This window comes from Euprymna scolopes, chromosome 43 (assembly GCF_053919585.1).
Source record: "Euprymna scolopes isolate OS-2025 chromosome 43, ASM5391958v1, whole genome shotgun sequence".
In the NCBI taxonomy this organism is placed as follows: Eukaryota; Metazoa; Mollusca; class Cephalopoda; order Sepiida; family Sepiolidae; genus Euprymna; species Euprymna scolopes.
In genome coordinates this window covers 49,556,747-49,576,704 of record NC_136524.1, presented here as the reverse complement: position 1 = coordinate 49,576,704, position 19,958 = coordinate 49,556,747, and the positions used below count along the sequence as shown (strand labels likewise).

The 19,958-nt window shown below is 30.6% G+C and overlaps 1 protein-coding gene across 4 annotated transcripts in view; it reads right to left on the bottom strand.

The window, feature by feature from the left end:
- The window catches only part of LOC145268337 (uncharacterized), a 158,461-nt gene that overhangs the window by 61,189 nt on the left and 77,314 nt on the right, over positions 1 to 19,958 (bottom strand). For all 4 annotated transcript variants that reach the window (XM_080123834.1, XM_080123835.1, XM_080123832.1 and 1 more), the window contains exons 3-5: positions 17,688 to 17,753; positions 8,623 to 8,716; positions 5,626 to 5,705 (exon numbers count right to left, since the gene is read on the bottom strand). In XM_080123834.1, coding sequence (XP_079979960.1) covers positions 5,626 to 5,705; positions 8,623 to 8,716; positions 17,688 to 17,753 — 240 coding nt within the window. The remainder of the gene's footprint in view (positions 1 to 5,625; positions 5,706 to 8,622; positions 8,717 to 17,687; positions 17,754 to 19,958) is intronic.

Below are 19,958 nucleotides of genomic sequence, written 5' to 3'. Positions count from 1 at the left end.
AAAGATTGTGGATAGAAGAAACAGGAGGACAATGAGAAACATACATTGACAGTCTGAACACCTGGGCAACATAAAAAATGATGGGCAACAATGAATTTATGATGAATAAAATATAAAACCTAGGGAATTAAAACAAAAAGCAAAATTTGATATAAAGAATTGGTGAGTATCATTTAGTAAAATATAAAATTTAATTTAGAAAGAAAAAAAATGGTATATAATTCTTTTTGTTTTCTAAGCCTATTTAAAATGATGTTTCTATTTTAAATAGAGATTACATGATCTCAAACATTCGCAGGGCAGTCTCCATTAATCACAAGATTACAGTTATTCAATATAATCTTATGTTAAAACAATAAGAATTTACATTTTAAGTTATATTTTAAACGCATTTTAGATCATAAGTACAATAAATATTTAAGCAACAGATGTATATGCAGGTTTTACTTAATTAAAATAAATAAAGTTATTTTCTCTTAAAATTAAATTATTTCAATTTTTTGTTCCTATAAAGGCAAATAAAAATTTCTAAAATTCCAGGATTTTTATTGCCTCTTTAAGTTTTATTTTAGCTTTTGAATTAAAGCTTTTGTAAAGATTTTAAACGAAAAAAGAAAAATTTGTAAATCTTAAGCTTTCAGAGCTAATTGTTTTGAATTTTAAAAATCCATAAATTATTTCTCCTTCAAATGTTTAAGCAAAATAAATCATTTAAAACCGATTTGCATAGCAGGCAGTACTGGAAAAAAATATTGGACTTCTGCATTCATTTTTTTTTTCTCTTAAAAGTTTTTCCACTAAAAAAAAAAAAAAAAAAAAAAAAAAAAAAAAAAAAAACTGATTTTAATAAATGGAGCGAATCTTTATTAATGTTTTTCAAAAATAAAAAATAAAATAGTTCTATACAGAAGTTATTGTAATTTTATTTTAAAAGATTAAATTTTATTTTTCTAATTATGTTTTTAAAGTGGAAAATCCTGTTTTTTACATAATAAATATAACAAATATGGAATTTTACTTCAATGAATCTAAATTTTTCACAGTACTATAGGCTATATCCACAGAAACTCTTTGAATTTGGAACTTTCAAGTCAATGTCCAAAATCTGTATGGAATTTCAACCTGAATATGGATCAGATTGTTTTCTGATTTTGTTAGCTCTATACGGGTTCCAGAATTTAATGAAAAGGTTTCCAAGTTCAAAAAGATGCATCTTAAGATCGGAGGTTACACTGGTTGGAATGTTGTGAATATGACTAAAAGTAATCCGAGTAATAAAAAAAAAAATGTTCTTACATTTAAAACTATGTAAAAGTAGAACTTCCAAATTGTGACATTTTTCTGAAATTAAATAATCCATTACAATTTTGTTATATATGCTTTTAGCATTTCCTCATCTTTGTTAAGTAAATCATTTTTAAAAGAAATTAAAAAAATGTTTAATTTTAAAGTATTTTAAAATAGTTTCAATAAAAAGAATGAAATATCCATAACTATCTTTACAATATATAAAAAACTATTAAAAGATGAGTAGAAATTTTAAAACAGTTCTGCTTTAATAAATGAAAATATGTAAATAAATTATTTCTGCTTTAATGTGAAATTGTAAAAAAAATTGAATATTAATTATGCTCTAATAATCAAAAAGAAATACTAAAAACTGTTTCTATCTAATAAGAATTGAAAAATTAGAAAGATTACTTCAGTTCTAAGAACTGAAATAAAATTCTACTCTAATTGAAATTCTTTTTATTACAAATAATTTTAAAAATAAATAAGAAAGCTTGATCAAATTGAAAGGAGAAAAAAGTACCGATTTCGTTCTAATAATTCATTTTTTTTTTTTTTTTTTTTTAAATACTACATTAGGTTTAAATAATATAATAGATTTTAAATTTCTGTGGAATTGCTCACTTCTACAGTAGCCATAATATGCATGTTTGAAAGTCAATCACATGTCTGACAAAGGAAAGATCTCCCAGAAATATTACAATACAAATTTTCCATCTAACTATGCTGATGCAAGCAAGAACAATTGTAAAAAAGAAATACTCAAGCGATTTTGAAGCCTTAATTTTCAGATAGAAAGTAATTTCTTACAATTACAGTTATAAATATATAAATTAGTGATAAAAAATAAAATCATGAAGATTTAACTAACTCCAGTCTTTCTTCCATTTAATATTAAGATTTTTAAAGCTTTGTTTCATAAAGAAAAAAAAAAAAACGTCTTTGATTCCTTAAAATCAACATTCTATAATTGATACAAGTGGAAATCAAGTGCTTGGGTTAAAAACCCTCTAAGTCTTGGTTTATTCTTTAACATTCATAAATCAATGAATTGGATCGCTTTTAGAATTCATAAAGACCAAGAAGTATAAAATGAAAGGCTCTTATTTAGAATTAAAACCAATTAAATAAAAATAAAAACTATGATCGAACCAGTCATGGAATAAAGTTATATTAAAAAAAATAAAAGATAAAAACAAAACAAAAAATTGGTAGTTTTTTTTTTGTTTTGACGAATAAAAATTAAATTTTATGAGTAAGCAAAACGGTACCATCTCATATCACCATTTCGGGAAAATAAAAGGTCAGATGTCCACAAAAATTTAAATTTGCAAGATCAAATGTAATGCTACTGAACAATGATTTTCTTTACAATCGCTTTCTACCTTGTTTTGTCCCTGGTCAGGCGGCGACACTTAGGACAAAGTTGACTGCCAAGGTCATCACTCCACTGGCCATCCTCTGTCTTTTCCATTACCTCTGGGTCCATTCTGCCGCTCGATATGCCAGTATATCTCAAAAGTTGATTTCTGTATTTTCCTGTTCGTATGATAGTGATGCTGTTTTATCCAGTTTGCTATCTGATACAGGCGTTTATTTTTCTATCACATGTACTGATATGAAGTTAATGCGTTCCATTTTGCATTGTCTTTTCTGCAATATTAAGTGTCCATCTTTTGCTACCATGTTTCATAACAGACAATGTATTCATCGAACACTTTCATCTTCATAGTTTCCAAAATAAAATATTTTTAATCTGTGAAGATCTGCTACGAAATTTCAAAGCTACAAATTCTAAAACACATAATTCATTGAATTAAGGATTAGTTATACCCACATCCCACTCTGTACCAGGAAAGGATTTTCAATCCAAACACTGAACTTCTACTTTGGTGCTTGTGTTGATTAATCTTTTTAAACAAACATTTCAGGTGAAAACATTGCATACTTATGTGTCATGTTGAAATTTGTATAAATTACAAAAAAATGATCCAGTAGAAAAATAATTACAAGAAAAAATAGAATTTATTAAATAATGCAGTTTTCTTATGTTTTAATATAAAAGATGAAAGACCAATTCAGTACGATAAACAAGGTTGATAACAATCTACTTAAATTAAGAGTCTACCATTTTTAAAGAATGTAATTGCAGCTGATTTTCTGTCAAAAATACATCTAGCACATCTACTGGATCATTTGTAATTTTTGGAATCTTTACTAATTTCGATGCAACATGCAAGTACGTAATGTTTTTACCTGAAACGCATTGATTTGCAAGATCACCAATCTACACAAGCACTCAAACTTCAAGCAAATAAAAAATAATTTTGTATTGTTTTTTTTTTTTTTAAATTGGACAATACCAGTTCTTTTTATTTTATGTAATGAATACTTGAGCTTTACATTGATAAATTGAGGAGACAACTTTGATAGCAACATATTGAATTCCATTTTTTAAATTTATTATATACAGTGATACCTGTTGTCGAATGTTTCGGTGGTCAAACAACTGTGTTCAAACCAAATGTTAGAGCTTTTCTTGCCTCGGTAGTCAAACGAAATTTTGGAGTTTGAACCACCGGCTTCGCTTCAAATGTACACAACAGCAGTGTTCCTCAATGGAACGTAATTCATACTGGTTGTGATACTTTTGAAGTGTGGTTTGAGGACCAAACCCCACTCCAATGACATCGCCATACGAGTGTGAACTTGTGAACTTTGCAATGAGAGTTATTTAGAACAGCGTTGTCACAACCCCTCCGACAGTCTAGACGGTGTCAGAGTTATTTTTTTTTGCACATCAGCATGGCACCAAAACTACACAATTTGATTGGTTAGCTCTTTTTTTGCGTGGGACGACAAAAGACTTTGGAGGTGCACAAAAAGTAGGGGGAGAAAAAAAATGTAGACTTCAATACGACAAATGCAGCTCAGGATGACAGTAATTGTGTAAAAAAACCTGATTATTCAAATAATGGGTTTAGCGTCATGAAAAGACTATAGAAACAAAGAAGAAATGGACATTTTATCATTGGATAAGTCTGTTGAAGAGGAACATTTAGAGGAATAGGCAAGGAAGGAGGAAGCACTAACAGTATTGAAAGAAATATCTTTGTGGTTAAATATCACCCAGATATTGCTACAACAATAGACATGTAGACATTTTTAATGACAAGGTTATGTGCCATTTTTTAATGACAAGGTTATGTGCCATTTTTTAATGACAAGGTTATGTGCCATTTTTTAATGACAAGGTTATGTGCCATTTTTTAATGACAAGGTTATGTGCCATTTTTTAATGACAAGGTTATGTGCCATTTTTTAATGACAAGGTTATGTGCCATTTTTTAATGACAAGGTTATGTGCCATTTTTTAATGACAAGGTTATGTGCCATTTTTTAATGACAAGGTTATGTGCCATTTTTTAATGACAAGGTTATGTGCCATTTTTTAATGACAAGGTTATGTGCCATTTTTTAATGACAAGGTTATGTGCCATTTTTTAATGACAAGGTTATGTGCCATTTTTGCAAAGTGTTGGACAGTAGAAAAAAAAATTTCATTGGATAAATATTTTAAACAAAGAACATCTAGTTCAGCAATTGTCAAATTACGATTTGCCTTCTGTTTTGATGGAAGCAGGTTCTCCTTTCAAGCAGTAACCTCTTCATCCACCCACTTGCGCCATCAACTAATAAATAAAAAACAGTTTAGTTGGAAATACACGTTATACTGCATGTATAGATTATATTATTATAATCATGTTTATTGGTAATTTCCTGTGCAATTAAATGTATAAAATCCTCAATGTTTACAGACAAAAAGGGACTTTTAAACTCTGGAACCAATTAATTTAAAGGGTAAATATCGTTTCGGTTACCGAACATTTCAGTGTTTGAACAAACATCCGGAACGAATTATGGTCAAGTACCGAGGTACCACTGTACTTCTGTAGTAACTGACGGAATATTTATTAAAATAATGCAACTGAAAAATAGAAAAAAATCCTACTTAAAAAAATTACAAAATTAAATTTAAAATGTCTTTTGGTTTCATCATAACCAAGACATTTTAATATTTTATTTTAAAATGAATCAGTGTAACCTTTTGAAATTGGAAAGGAATTTAGAAGCATTTAAACCATTGGCTTTTAAAAATTTTGCAGATCTGCATGCATTAAAATGATTGAAAGTTTTGGAATTTAAAAGTTTTATACATTTCATGACTTGCTTAAACAATATAGGCATACATGTTCGAAACATTTAAGCAAGTGATGAAATGCATAAAACTACGAAGAGGTGAAATTGAGTGAATTTAGTAAAGTTATGACTTACCTCACTTTCAACAAAATGTTTCTCGCCTTTTAAGCACAACTGACTTCTTCTCAGGGTCCTCTCATCACCATCATCAAAAACTAAAAATAAAAATAGTTTTAATCAGATTTGAAAAATTTAACATTTACGTTAAACATCTAAGCATGTTTGCAAAAAGATATTTTAATGATACTGTGTCTGAGAATGGCATAGTTTTTTTTGTTTTGTTTTTTTAAATTATGTTTATGTCATATCCCTGAATTATTAGTTATTGAGAAATTGTTTGGAAATTTTTGAGATGATAGAAATTGGTCTCATTCGAACAACTATTTCCTTTGTAGATGTTATTCTCATATTTTAGCCTATGTGGCCATCAATCTTCAGGTGCATCTTATCAAACTCTGGAATCTTCATGTTAGGCTTGGAAATACGCACAGATTTTTTAACAGAACCTTTTAATTTAATAGAGGAAGTTTGCTCTCATTCCATAAATTATGACTGGGTAGAAATTTAAACTTATTCGTAATTGTATTCTTAATATTGCTCAAACTATGGGTACAATGGGGAAGGAGTTGCTGGTTACTTTTAATGCATCTAAAACCAAGCTTCTCTCTTTATATCAACATTCTGATCCACATCTGGCATCAATTGAAATGAATGGCTCTCGTTTTGAGGCGGCCTCAAGTTTTGACAAGCTTCTGGGCTTGACCGTTACTCCTGATCTTAAATGGAACACGTATATCAAATCTTGCCAAGGAAGGCCGCTGGAAAAATGGTGGGATCTTTCTATCGATCTAGTAGATATCTCACTGCTGATGCAATTCTCTATCTATATAAGAGCCAGGTACATCCAAGGATGGAATACTGTTGCCACATCTGGGCAGAAGCTGCTAGAAAGGACTTGTCCTGCCTTGATAGAGTTCAAAATAGACTTTGTAGCCTCATAGGAGATGTCCTTTTCTCTTCCCTGCGACCTCTATCTCACAGAAGAGATATTGCGAGTTTGTCTCTGATGTATCGTTATTTTCATGGAAAGTGTTCGAGTGATCTTCAGTCTATGGTCCCCCCTCGCCAAACTTTCACAAGAAACACTCGTCTAGCTGAAAACACTATCAATGATTCCCCCCACTCTTTATCTGTGCCTAAACCTAAGTGTAGATTCCATGAACAAAGATTCTTTCTTAGAACTGCACGCCTGTGGACTTGTCTTTCATTTTCCTGCTTTTCCTACAATATGGTTGTCTTCAAGTCTAACGTAAATAAGTTCTTGATGAGCTGTTCCATATAAGTTAACAAATTTACCGAATTTCCATTACTAACGATTACTATATTGTCCAATTTCTACTGTACACTCTTTAACCCTTATCTTGGCATTGATACTGTGGTGATGCCTGTGTAAACAAAAGAAATAAAAAATAAGGACTGCACTTTCAACCTCTAGAAGGTTGCCTAAAACTTTCGACAGACGATGGATTTTCACAAGATCAGTATCATTTTGAAGTTCAGCTCTTCGGATGACAAACAAAAAAATTGGCTAAAAACATTAATTCCTTCACCCTCAACCGGCCACTTTTTTTTCTACAAGGAGGGGATCGTCTTTTGCCAATATTTTCAAAAGTCACCCTCTCTGATTAACTAGGCTTAATTTAAACCTTTGCCACTTCCGGTTTGGGGATGGACGCAATGGCAAAGATGTCACATTTTTTTCCCCACATTCTTTTCCTCCTTCATGGTGTAGGTTTGAGCCTGCCTGTCTACTACAACTTTTCTTTTTGCTCAACACACCTCCAAACACCCGGACAACCAGGCTAGGTATTTTTAAATACAAGTGTTTGAAACTAACTGAAAAATTTCAAACGATTCTCAGGACAATGGTAATTTTTGTCAGGCACTTGTGATGTTAGGCTGTATAAGGTATTAAGCTTGGTCAGCAGCAGACTTCTTTCTTCCATCAAATTTGTTATGGTCAATACTTATTGTAGGCATTCCTATACAAAACCTATCTAAGAACATTGCTATATGCATGTGAAATTTCATAAACAGGAGCCCAGCCATTTTGAAGTCTATAGGGAACAAACTCACAAAGTTTGTTTTATATAGTTAATAATTTTATATATTTAATAATTAACAAAGGACTTGTCTTAATACTTAATTGTTTCGGACCATGTTGCTTGTATAGTTTGATGTCGATTCAACATGTGGCATTAGTATTAGTAAGTATTTAACCTGCATGTGGCATTAGTATTAGTAAGTATTTAACCTGCATGCGCCCATGGAAAGATGTGACATTGCCAGAAGGTGGGAACGGTATGCCAACACACAAAATCTAGTGTATTCTAGTTCTGCAAATAAGTAGTCTGTCAGCACTTCTTGGTAGGGGCGCCGCAGGTGACTGGTTATAAACCAACCCATTTTCCAAGAGATGGTAAAAGCCTGGGAGAGTGAACCCACCTAGGACCATCCAGAACGAATACTTCAACCAGATAGAGCAGGGTCAAGACGCGAGAACGGCTCACCCTATCTACCTAATTGTTGGATTTGCATACTCTACTGATGACTAGGTAGAGAATTCTCTACATCAGGTGTTCTCAACCTGGAGTGCTCACACTCAGTACGAGAAGATATTCCTAGGGGTGCGAGAAAAGTGTATATGAAAAATAGGGTACTGGCTATGTTACCCTTTTGCAATTTTTGTTTCCTTTTGAACTGTACTAACTTGCTTTCATTTTAGGATTAAGTAGTGTTATTAAGTAGTGTTATTAAGTAGTGTTATTAAGTGTATTTAAAGAATAAAGTGATGCTTTTCTTATAAAATGCAAGTCAAAATTCGCAAAACATATCCTTGAACCCACTAAGTTTTAGGAGGTGCTAGGTTTGAGGAAAATTTCTTGAGGGATGTGAACTAAAAAGTTGGGAAACATTGCTCTATATAGCATACATACAGTGAAAATAATGCAGGTTAAATTATGCAAATTAACAGAGACTAGAAAGAGTTTATCATAATAAACGTGTACTTACCAACTGTGTACATACTACAGTCATTCACTTTGTTAATGATACCTTCTGTAACCTGATTGGTTTCAGACATATTAACGACGACAGAAGCACCAACCTGTAACAAAAACAAATCAATTATTTAACATTTCATCGACTTTCTCCTTACAAGTTCTTAGAACTGCACTGCATTCTTAGGGTTCTTTCCAAGTAAATAACTATAAACTACCCAGTATTTTGCCTAAACTTCACAAGATAAATATAAACCCAGATGAAGATGTGCTTCATTTAGGAAAGACTCCTTTTGAACTTGTGCTTAACTACCCTCGAGGAGAAGAAAATAAATAGAGACTTCTACTGCATCAAAGACAGAAAGTATGAATGTCTGGGGTACCCCATTAAATAAGATGTTAATTTCTACAAATTTGTATTTGACATGTCCTAGGGTTGGACATTTCACATAAGACTTTACAATTTACACTAAAAAATATTTAAGTTTTTTTTTTTATATACATTAATCAAAACAAATTACACCAGGCTCTTTAAAAGTGTTGGGGTGAGGGCTCTAGGGTCAACCTTATCCCTGTACTTTATAATTGTCCAAGTTATTCCTAGCTAGTCTTGAAACACCATAATACCACATTCACTGCAGGGGTCTATTCTTAAACTAGATAAACTGCAAATTATATAACCTTTCTCTAAAATTGACAGTTATTAATTCATCCATTGTTTAAAACAAGAAATAATATTTTATATATTTCTTGTTTTGAACACTTGATGAATTGAACTTTTATTGAATTTTGAATTATATTGTTGCTCTGTCTATAATGTCAAGCATCCTTTGATAGCATTTTATTTATATATATATATATATATATATATATATATATATATAAAATGCTATCTTTGAGATGTTCAAAAGTTGGGACTAATGAAAATAAGGTTAGATAGTGTGCAATAAAAAGAGCAAATTTTTTTATTTGAAGGTAAACAATTACATATGGTCGCTACAAATAGCCATCTGTTTCAGACAATGAGACTTCCTCAGGTGACCTGGAACTGACATCACAAAGAAAAATGGGGGAAAAAAAAAATTGAAAAAAGGAAAAAAGAGCTCTTAAAAAAAAAAAAAAAAAAAAAAAAAACTGGGTATAAATCTCAAATTATTAAAGTGGGTCATAATTTTAATGGAACTGTAGATTGTATAGGAAAGTGGGTATGGAGGGGGGTCTGTTTATACACTTATTTTCACGTGTCAGGAAAAGAAGTTAGCAAATAGTTTGTTGACATCATGAGTTGCGTATACACTCTTAAATTATAAAAAAAAAAATTGAGTTTTATCTTAGAGGATGATATCCAAGAATATCAGAAATCTTAATATGATAGACACTCAATATTTGAAATTTAGTATTAATAAAAGGAATATATATAAGAATCAAAACTGAACAAGCTGCTTGTGCGTGGTCCCCCTCTGGTGCTGCATGCAAGATGATGCCACAAAAATAAAAAATAAAATAAAATAAAATAAAAAAGAAATGATGAGTGTGAGAAGTGTGAAGGGCCAACGTTGCCTTCACACTTTCGCCAAGTTTCAGGAAAGTCTAATGAACGGGACAAAAGTTATGGGGTAAAAAGTGTAATTTTTTGTAATTTTAGGGCATTTGTGACCCCCTTTTGAGCTCCTGGAAACACAGAATCCCAGTGAAAAATGTTTCAGTGCAGTTTCATGCCTAGAGACATGTATATTTGAATTCGGCACCATGGAAAATCACTATATAAACATACATGTGAAGTTTGAGTAATATAAAAAAGAGCTCCAAAAAGGAATGTTTTTTTTTAGTCCTAAAGTCCCAGAATTTTGCCAGGGTCACCCATACTGAATTTATATCAAGAACGATGGTTTTCATATTTTGGCCAAGTTTCAGGAAAATCTAATAGATGGATCAAATGCTATGGGGCAAAAAGTGTTATTTTGGGCCATTTTGGGGCATTTTTAACCTCTTTTGAGCCCCTGGAGAAACCAAATCCCAGTGTAAATGGATAACAGTGCAGTTTCAGGCCTTAACATGTATATTTGAGTTGACCACTGTGAAAAACCACTATATAGTCAGACACATCAAGTTTTTGTTGAGAAATATGAAAAAAGAGCCACAAAAAGGGGCATTTTTAGCACTAAAAGTCCCAGGGGACGCGAACCAGAATTTTGCCAGGGTCACCTATACTGGATTTATATTAAGAACAATCGGCTCCACACTTTGGCCAAGTTTTAGAAAAATCTAATGGATGAATCAAACGCTATGGGACAAAACATGTTTTGGGCCATCTTTGGGCATTTTTGACCTCTTGAGCCCCTGGGGGACACAACGTGAATTTTGGATTTTTTTTTTTTTTTTTTTTTTTTTTTTTTTAAATTGTGCACATCTATTTAATGAAATAGAATTTGTGGCAAAATTTCAGGAAAGACTAATGGACGGTTATCTGGCAATCGTCCGGACTAACGGATGCCACTGAAAACATAGGTCCCTTTCCAATAAATTGGGGAACCAAAATACTCTTCAATTTTGAACATATTTATTTTAATATGAACTAAGAACTACATTTTCCTTAAACCTAATTTTCAAAAAGGATTCTTTCCTTATCAGAAAGGTGAAATGATTCAAATGTTTTTGAATTGACATTTTTGAATTCGAGATGAGGATTGATTATTTGTATTATTTGGATTCATCAGACTACTGTTCTCATCTTGAGTGTTTTTTCACGTTTCAGTCAATGTAACCTGATATTCAGGTGTATCTTGTCAAATTCCGGAATGTTTCTGTCGAACACTGGAATTTTGACCAAATTTTGAGCAGAACCCTTTATTTACTTAACAGGGGTAGCATGCTCTTGTTCCGTCAACCATGACTAGATAGAGGTCTTAACTCGCCCACACTAAGGATTGAACCTTCAAAAGGTCACTTTTTACAATTGATTTTTCCAAGTACTCTAACCACTGCACCACAGGTCCACAATTCCGTCCAAATTCCTGAGTTTGACAAGATACACCTTAAGGTCGAAGGTAACATTAACTGAAACGTGAAAAATAACACTCATGAGAACAGTAGTCTGATGAATCCAAATACAAACCTTTTGGAATTATTTTTTAAAAAGAATTGAGAAAAATCGAAAAAACATTTAAGAAAAAAAAGAAAAATTTCATATTTTGGGTTTTTCTTTCGTGTTCAATGTCCCACTGCTAAACTATATTATAAAAGAAAATGGCAGAAATTTTGTTATATATATACACACACAAAATTTCTGCCATTTCTATTCACATGACAGACCCTTTTAGAAACTCATTTATCGTTGAGCACTTTCAGTTGAATTAAGTCGGTCAATTTAGCTTTTATGCATAGATCATATAACGATCACTGTCTGACGTAAAGAACATTTAAAAAAAAAAAAAAAAATTAAAATGTTTAAATTCAACGTTATTTCACACGGTTAATGGTAGCCGAATGGATAGGGTCTTTGCTAATTGAGCCAGAGATGGCTCGTGTTGCAGAGTTTGAATCTGTTGACTGGTGTTAATCGTGACACCCTGCACTAAAGATTCATGAAAGGATGAAACACTAGTGTCTGTAGGTATTTAATTATTATAGTTAAAAAAAAAAAAAAAAAAAAATTATATATATATATATATATATATATATATATATATATATATCTCCACACCAGAAAAAAATAGGTATGCAAAAGTTCAATATGCTGATCACTGCCTCCCATGATAGCGATAAAAAGGCGGAAATTAAAGCTTGTTTCTGTATGGTTAAACAGCACCTGTTAGGTGGATAATCACAAATTTGGATTTTTAAAAAAATATTTGAAGCATTATTAATTCACACAATGTCTTGCTCTTTGCATGAATTATTTTCATAATACTCAAAATATGTTAGCTTTTTGGGTACTTATTTAGCATTCAACCTAATTAAAAAAAAAAAAAAAAAAATTTGTATACTCATACATATTCAAAAATGTAATATTCCTAAAATTACGCTAGTTTTGTTTGTTTTTTTTTAAAATAAATTTTACGATTTTTAGCGATTAATAATTTTCGGTGGTCATAGTCTATAAATATTGTCAGTTACATGCGTTATCACCCTTGAATAAATAATAAAAAAGATAGCTGATGACTAGTCTCCCTGGTCATAAAAATAAAGTTGATTTTGGGAATATGACATCTTCATTCTATGATCTGAATTTTCTATTTTGTTTAAGTGGAATTCTAAATAAGAGCCGCTTTTTTTCTGAATCAGCAAAAACTTTTACAATGACTAATATGTTAAACTATCTTAGAAAACTCATCCAGAAGAAACAAAAGTTGCAGATAAAAAAGGAAACAATGACTGTTCCAGGACAAATATACCAGAAACAGGTGGCAGCAACTACAAACTTCTACCAAAACATCAAACTACTATAGAATCAATAGAATATTGGGCAAGAACATTTGGGATATTAAGGACTACAGATCACAAGAGATCTGTTATCCGATAGAAATGATCGCTTTTGATATAAAATCATGTTCTGCATGATCTGAGATTGGATTTAATAGGCTTAGTGGACAATTGTCCAAATTACAGTATTCCATAAACAAAAAAAAAAAAAAAAAAAAAAAAAAAAAAAGAAAAAGAAAGTACTTCACTGAAAAAGTAATTTCTAATATATTTATGAAAGTAAAAACAAAAATTCAATCATTTCTTAATGAAATTAGCACCATTTCTTTCACTACAGGTCATTGGCTTTCAAGTGATCTTAAACAGTGTAGAGCTGTGCATAGAGTTGCTCCATTTTCTGGTACACACACACACACACACACACACACACACACACACACACACACACAAGAATAAGTGAAGAATTGCACAATGTTCTGGATGAGTAAAATTGTCAATAAAGTTTTCTTAGTCTTGCGAGTTTCTGAAACAAATATGATTGTTGGTGTCAGGGAATGTAATGTACAGTCACTATCATGGTTACACTGCAATTTTCAATAAATGACTTGTTTTCCCAACAAGCTGTGAAGACAATCATTACAACTAACAGAAAATAGTCTTATTTTAATCATTCTCCATTAGCAATTTAACTGAAATACAGGATCAGCTTAATTTAGAAAAACTTATTTAAGATGTGACCACACGGTCGAATTCAATAAATTACAAGTTAGAAAAGCATTTCATCCAAGGCATGAAAATTGTTAAACAAAATGTTTTTACTGTAGGCTTTAAAAAAATAAAGGTACAAGATTTAATTTGAAATTTATCTTCAAAGTGCACTTTTATAAATTTTACAAAGTAAGGTATAAAAATTTAAGTTAGATTGAATCAAAAAATTACCTTGCATTTATTTTATGTAATGTACATTCTGTTGCACTTTAAAAAAAAAAAATCATTGAAAATTTCATATCTATATGATTAATTGCTAGATGAAAGATAATGTTTTTAAAGTGCAGCAAAATGTAAATTACATAAAATAAATGCAAGAATTTGATTCAATTTAAATTAAATTTTTATACCTTAATTTGTAAAATTTATAGAAGTGCACTTTGAAGATAAATTTCAAATTGAATCCTGTACCTTTATTTTTAAAGCATATAGTAAAAACATTTTCTTTAACAATTTTCATGCCTTGGATGAAATGCTTTTCAAACTTGTATTTTATCTTTGTAAGATTATATTTTAAAACTCCTCTATTTCAGTTTGTATTTCTCACACCACAGCTCATTTTTGCAACCCCCTCTTTGTAATAGAGGTCTGAATAATGAGAAAATCTGAATTTTAAAAACTTTAAAATAACTTTAGATTAAATTTTTAAAAAAGTTCTTTCAGAATAGAAAATCTTAAAAATTTAATAAGGAACATATTTCATATAGGTTTCATTAACAAATATTCAGTACATAACGAAAAAAAATAGATGAAAATTTCAAAAGGACTGTATAACTGGTTACAGTCAATAGTAGTGCTTGCCAGTGAAAGTCTTTGTTATTCTATTATTTAAAACATTTTGTCCTGCTCTTTCGCGCAAGGACTAATATGCTAAAAAAATTTAGAACAAAAAACTCTTGTAAATGTATGCTGTTGATAAGATTCTTACCATAACTGGGACTTGTTAAAAAGTGTTCAATTAGCAAGTCCATTTGATGAAATCACCAAAGAAGCAAGTCACAGAACATCAACTATATTCATTATAATACCCACAATTTTATTTCTGAAGTTATTTGTCAAAATCTGTCCCATCTAATGCTAATATTTCTGGCTTTAGTGCAATTCTTACCACTGTTGAACAATTCAGGTTATCAATGGAAACAAGATTTTCATCCTAACTTGTCTACTTTATTAGACAAAAGATTCATGGTTCTAGTAAATATGTACGACTAAAAATTATGTGTGATCAGTGTATGACTAATTGCTGCTGCTGCTGATTAAAGCAATTTGGACGCAGGCGATCAACTGGGTTCGTCAGCATAAAATATAGTAAAACAATCTTGCAATAAACAATAAAAACGAATTCACTCAGAAGTTTCAAGAGGTTATTTTTTGTCAAATATCTATGGTCCATACCCAAGATATTTACTAAAGAAAAATCCCGATTTGTATTAAATATTCCCTCTTATATGGGCAATATACTGAGTCCGTTAGCAAAAAAAAAAAAAAAAAAAAAAAAAAATGCTATTAAGATAAACAGTCAGTCGCAATTATTTTTGGCAAATTCTTAAAGACATACTTTTTTAAACCCAGTGTGCCACTTTTTTTTTTAGACTTTATAAAAAAAAAAAAAAAAAAAAAAAAAAAAAAAAATTATATATATATATATATATATATATATAATAAACAAGTTTATATCTTTATTGAAAAAAAAAAACTTTCAGCCAAGTTTTTTTGGGTTTATTTTTTGCCAAATTAAATTTTACAAGTTACCTGTTTCTTTAAATTTTGAATTTATTAACACAAAAACAATGTAACAGAAAATGTTTGTAAAAAGTTCAAATCCTTATTATCGACTTGTTTTTGTTTGCTGGTTTTTAAAATTAAACTTGAAAGTTGCTTTGATTAATTAAACACTTAATGACTGAGAATTATTTTTTCGAATATAATGTGCCAAATAATTGTCTTGGTCTTTTCGGATTTAATTAGATGTACATAAAATCAAGTTCAATTTTTTTTAAATCGTGCATAATTAGTAAAATAAGGCATGACTAAGTTAAAAAATAAACTTGTTTATTTTTTATGCAAAAATTTGTAACGGAAAAAAGTGGCACACAGAATTGGAAAAAAATAATTGTTTCAGTTTTTAAGGAGTTCATTATGTAAATAAATACTTACCTATTTATTAGATGCCTTAAGAGAAAATATTTTACAAAAATAATTTCTTTTCTGTACATACTTTTTATATGAATCTAAAAATATTTTTGCAAAAAATAACCTCTCGACTGAAACTTGTGAGCAAACTCATTTTGTTTATTTTAATACCACCACAAACTTTTATAATATTTTGTGATGAGAAAACCAGTAGTTCGTTTGTGTTGCAGTTGCTTTAATAGCAAATCAGTGGCAGGAGCAAATAATCGTACATTATTTAGTTGTACAATTTTAGTAAACCTTATGTAGGTCAAAATCTGGCATGACTAAATTATCCGATTTGGCTCCTGATTCAAGCAACTTTACATGTTTCTGCATGACAAACAGCAGGAGCAGTCAGTTATACATTGATTGGGCATAATTTTTGGTCGTGCATTTTTAGTAAAACCCCAAGATTCAAATTAAAATCAAAATTAAGAAATGAAATGGAAAACACCATTATGAACTTATTTCTACTTTCTGATGATGAAGCAGAATCAGAAAGATACACTTCTTCAAGTTCTGTTGAGGGTAAAGAAGATCAAAGTGAAAGTAAAACTATCTTTTTCACGTCTGTTTAATAAATTAGCTTCAAATAAGTTTACAGTAAAAAAATCAAAATTTAGCGCAAGTAGGGGTCCGAGTTAAACCTGGAGACTGCAAATACAACAGAAATGCAAAAAGCACAATCTAAACTAAAAAAAAGTAAATCCCTTATGGTTAAGTGCACAGAAAAGCTTGATTATTACATAGTTTTACAACTACTCACATGAGGTGATGATCTATTTCAGTAGTGGAAGAAGACACAGGAGACATTACCACTGCTGAGTAAACTGGTTTTAAAATATTTAAGCACACCACCATCTGTGAAGAGTGAGCGACTCTTTAGTACAAGTGGTAATGTGTATGAACCTAGGAGGAACAGGCTGTGTCCTGAGAATGAAGAAACTAATGTTTCTACATTACAAGTTAAAAGTATTCAACGACAAAGTATTCTGACGATACAGAGTAGAGGAGGAAGTAGAGCAGCAGCAGCAGGTGCAGAACAGAAGTAATCACCATAGCATGTTCCAGTGGAAGCAAAATTCTAGCTTATAGTTATTCACTTAATTAGACTTTGTAATTTCATTTAATAAGGCAAAGGGTATTGGGACAAAAAGCCATAATAACAGCCAAACACTTAAATGTCAAGTTAAATTAACAGTTACTGTGTTAATGTGTCAAAGTTATCTGATGAGTCACTTGGCCTTGATGAAATAGAATAGTTTAAATTTAAGAGAAAGGTAATTAATAATGACTGATCAAAGTGGTTGATATAGATTATCCCTTTTTAAACAGCCTTTAAAAAAAAAAAAAAAAAAAAAAAAAATGAATATTGTTCTATTAAACTTTTATCGTTTAAATAACTTTTACAAATAAAACGAACAAAGTTGAAAAGCTATTTTTCATTCAGTAGTGAACTTTGGAAGATTGCCAGCGAAAGAAATGCAATTGCCAAAAAATAAGCGTTTCATTATTTCTAGTCACCACTGAAAAATCACTTGCAAATGCGACTGTTTCACTCCCAATATAAAGCCCTGTCATGGTTTTGAAGACAACTGCTATCTCTAAATTGTAATAAAACTCAAATGTTACTTTACTGATTACATATTTAGTAATGATAGAAAAAAAAAAAAAATAAATAAAAAATTAAAAAAAAAAAAATCTTTTCCTCACCTTTAATGGTCCTTGTATTTGATCATCTGTGACCATAACAGACGTCTGCGTTTCTTTTATAAATACCTGTTAAAAAAATAAAAAAATAAAACATTAAAATAAGCATGTCGAACAGTTTTGGATCAATAACCAAATTCTTTGTACATAATAGCTTTAAATTATACCAATTATAAATGTGAAAATGAAGAAACAGCTTCCATTACTGTAGGTACCTAACTCTTTCATTTCTGATTAGAGAAATCTTGAAATATTAGAAAACCAAGTATTTTAATGCTTTGTACTATATCTCCTATTAATAAAATTATGTTCTTTACTTTTATTTCTTATCTATAATATAAATCTCACCTGTCTGTTTAAATGTTTGTATGAATGTCTGTCTAAAGGGTCATTCCGTGTCAAATCATCCAGAAATATTGGATTTTGATACCCATATACCCAAATTTGGCTGTAGTTTGAACTGCAGATAGATAATATAGGAACTAAGAAATCCTGAAAATTTGAGCATATAACTCCAAGCGATTTGATTTAGAGCATTTTTTGTTTTGGTGTTAGGCACATAATGTGACGCCCGGGTGACAATTTTGTGATGTCATTTCTTTGAATATTTTCTGACTGAAAGATCCTATGGCTCTAAAAATTCACACAGTTAAGTTTTTTGACACAAGGAATCAAAAAATGGCATCAGACTTTCTCAAAAATGAACCCTTATAGAGATATTAAGGGTTTTTGGATTTTTCCACATGTGCCCCAAAATAAAAATAAAAAAAATAAAAAAATAAAAAAAAAGGGTGTGGTTAGCATGGTTACGCATTTTTTTCATATATTGTTTTTAGACAATAAATTGTCTCTGGACCAAAAATGGTTAAGAGTTTTTGTTTCGTTCACTCAGAGTTTCTATTGAAAGTCGGGTATATTTTTGATAAAAAATATTCCCTCCCCCTATTGGATGTGATAATCAATTTAGACAGGTGTTAAACTTATGGCACACCTTAATTTTGGGATAAATTTTCAAGTAAGTCAGATACTAAAACAGTTAAGTTCTGGTAACAATTTCAACGACCTAGCCGTCTTCAAGATTAGTTGTGTAAGGTTGGAAACACCAAGCCAGATAAAAGCATGCTTTTTTTTTTTTTTTTTAATTTTTTTTTTATTAGAAACCAGTAATAGGATAGTAAAAATCCTAAGGAAGTTCTAGTACTATCTCAAGCTTAATGATTAAGAAACTTCTTGAGAAATTTTAACCCTCAAAAGACTTATTCATATTTTCCTGAAAACATATTTTTCACTGATTTTCTATATAGTTTCCTGAATATTTCTAACCTATCAAAGTGTCAAAAAAAAAAAAAAAAAAAAAAAAAAAAAAATCCAATTTACGAAATAATTTTTCTCCATGGGTGAACTTGCGAGTAACCCCTATCAGATTTTTCAGAAATTTCAAATAAAAGTGACCTAAACTGATCAAAATACAAAATTTTATTGTTTTTCATGATGGGATACTTAAAACTACATGGGATCTATCTGAAAAAAAAACCCAAAAATGTTGATTATAGTAGAGAAACTTTATAAGAAAAAAAGGTTTTCCTGAAAATCAGCATTTTTCTTAAAATCACAAGAGTTTGTGACTTGACCCTACTTCTTGAAGTCACTGCACATCGATAAAATGTAAAACACTAATTTTTGTTTATATGTGATCTAAGGTTAATGAACACAGAATATAAAATTGTTCCAATTTTGTGTTTTGTGGGGTTTATACACGATCAGACTTGGAACAAGGAATTGAGACATTGTTGTAGAGAGTTGGACTGAAGAAAAATGAAGGTGAATTATCAACCATTTGCTTCCATCATAAATATTTCCAAAATATTGTTTGTGATGGAGCAAAGACCAAAGAAGTGTTATGGTGGATTTTTACAACACAAGAGGTCAAAGGTAAATGACCAATATCTTTGCAGATGGCAAAAGATCTGGAGGCAAGAGGGTATAATGTAACACCAGGTCACTTTGTTGTCAGTGCACAAAGAAATGTGAATCTGACAGTTAACGACACAATGGATCCAAACTACAAACCTGCGAGTTCTGTGAAAACTTCACAAAAGCTTTGTCTGGTATCCATGGATGTTTCTTCTGTAGTTCTGTACAGTGTTGCTTCTCATACCTGTGTTCATAGCATCAAAAAGGAAGTTCGAACAAATTTGAAACATTCAAAAGTGACATGTCCATGGTGATAAAGTTGGCATTGGTGAACTGACTGCAGAATTAATGCCCAGTGAA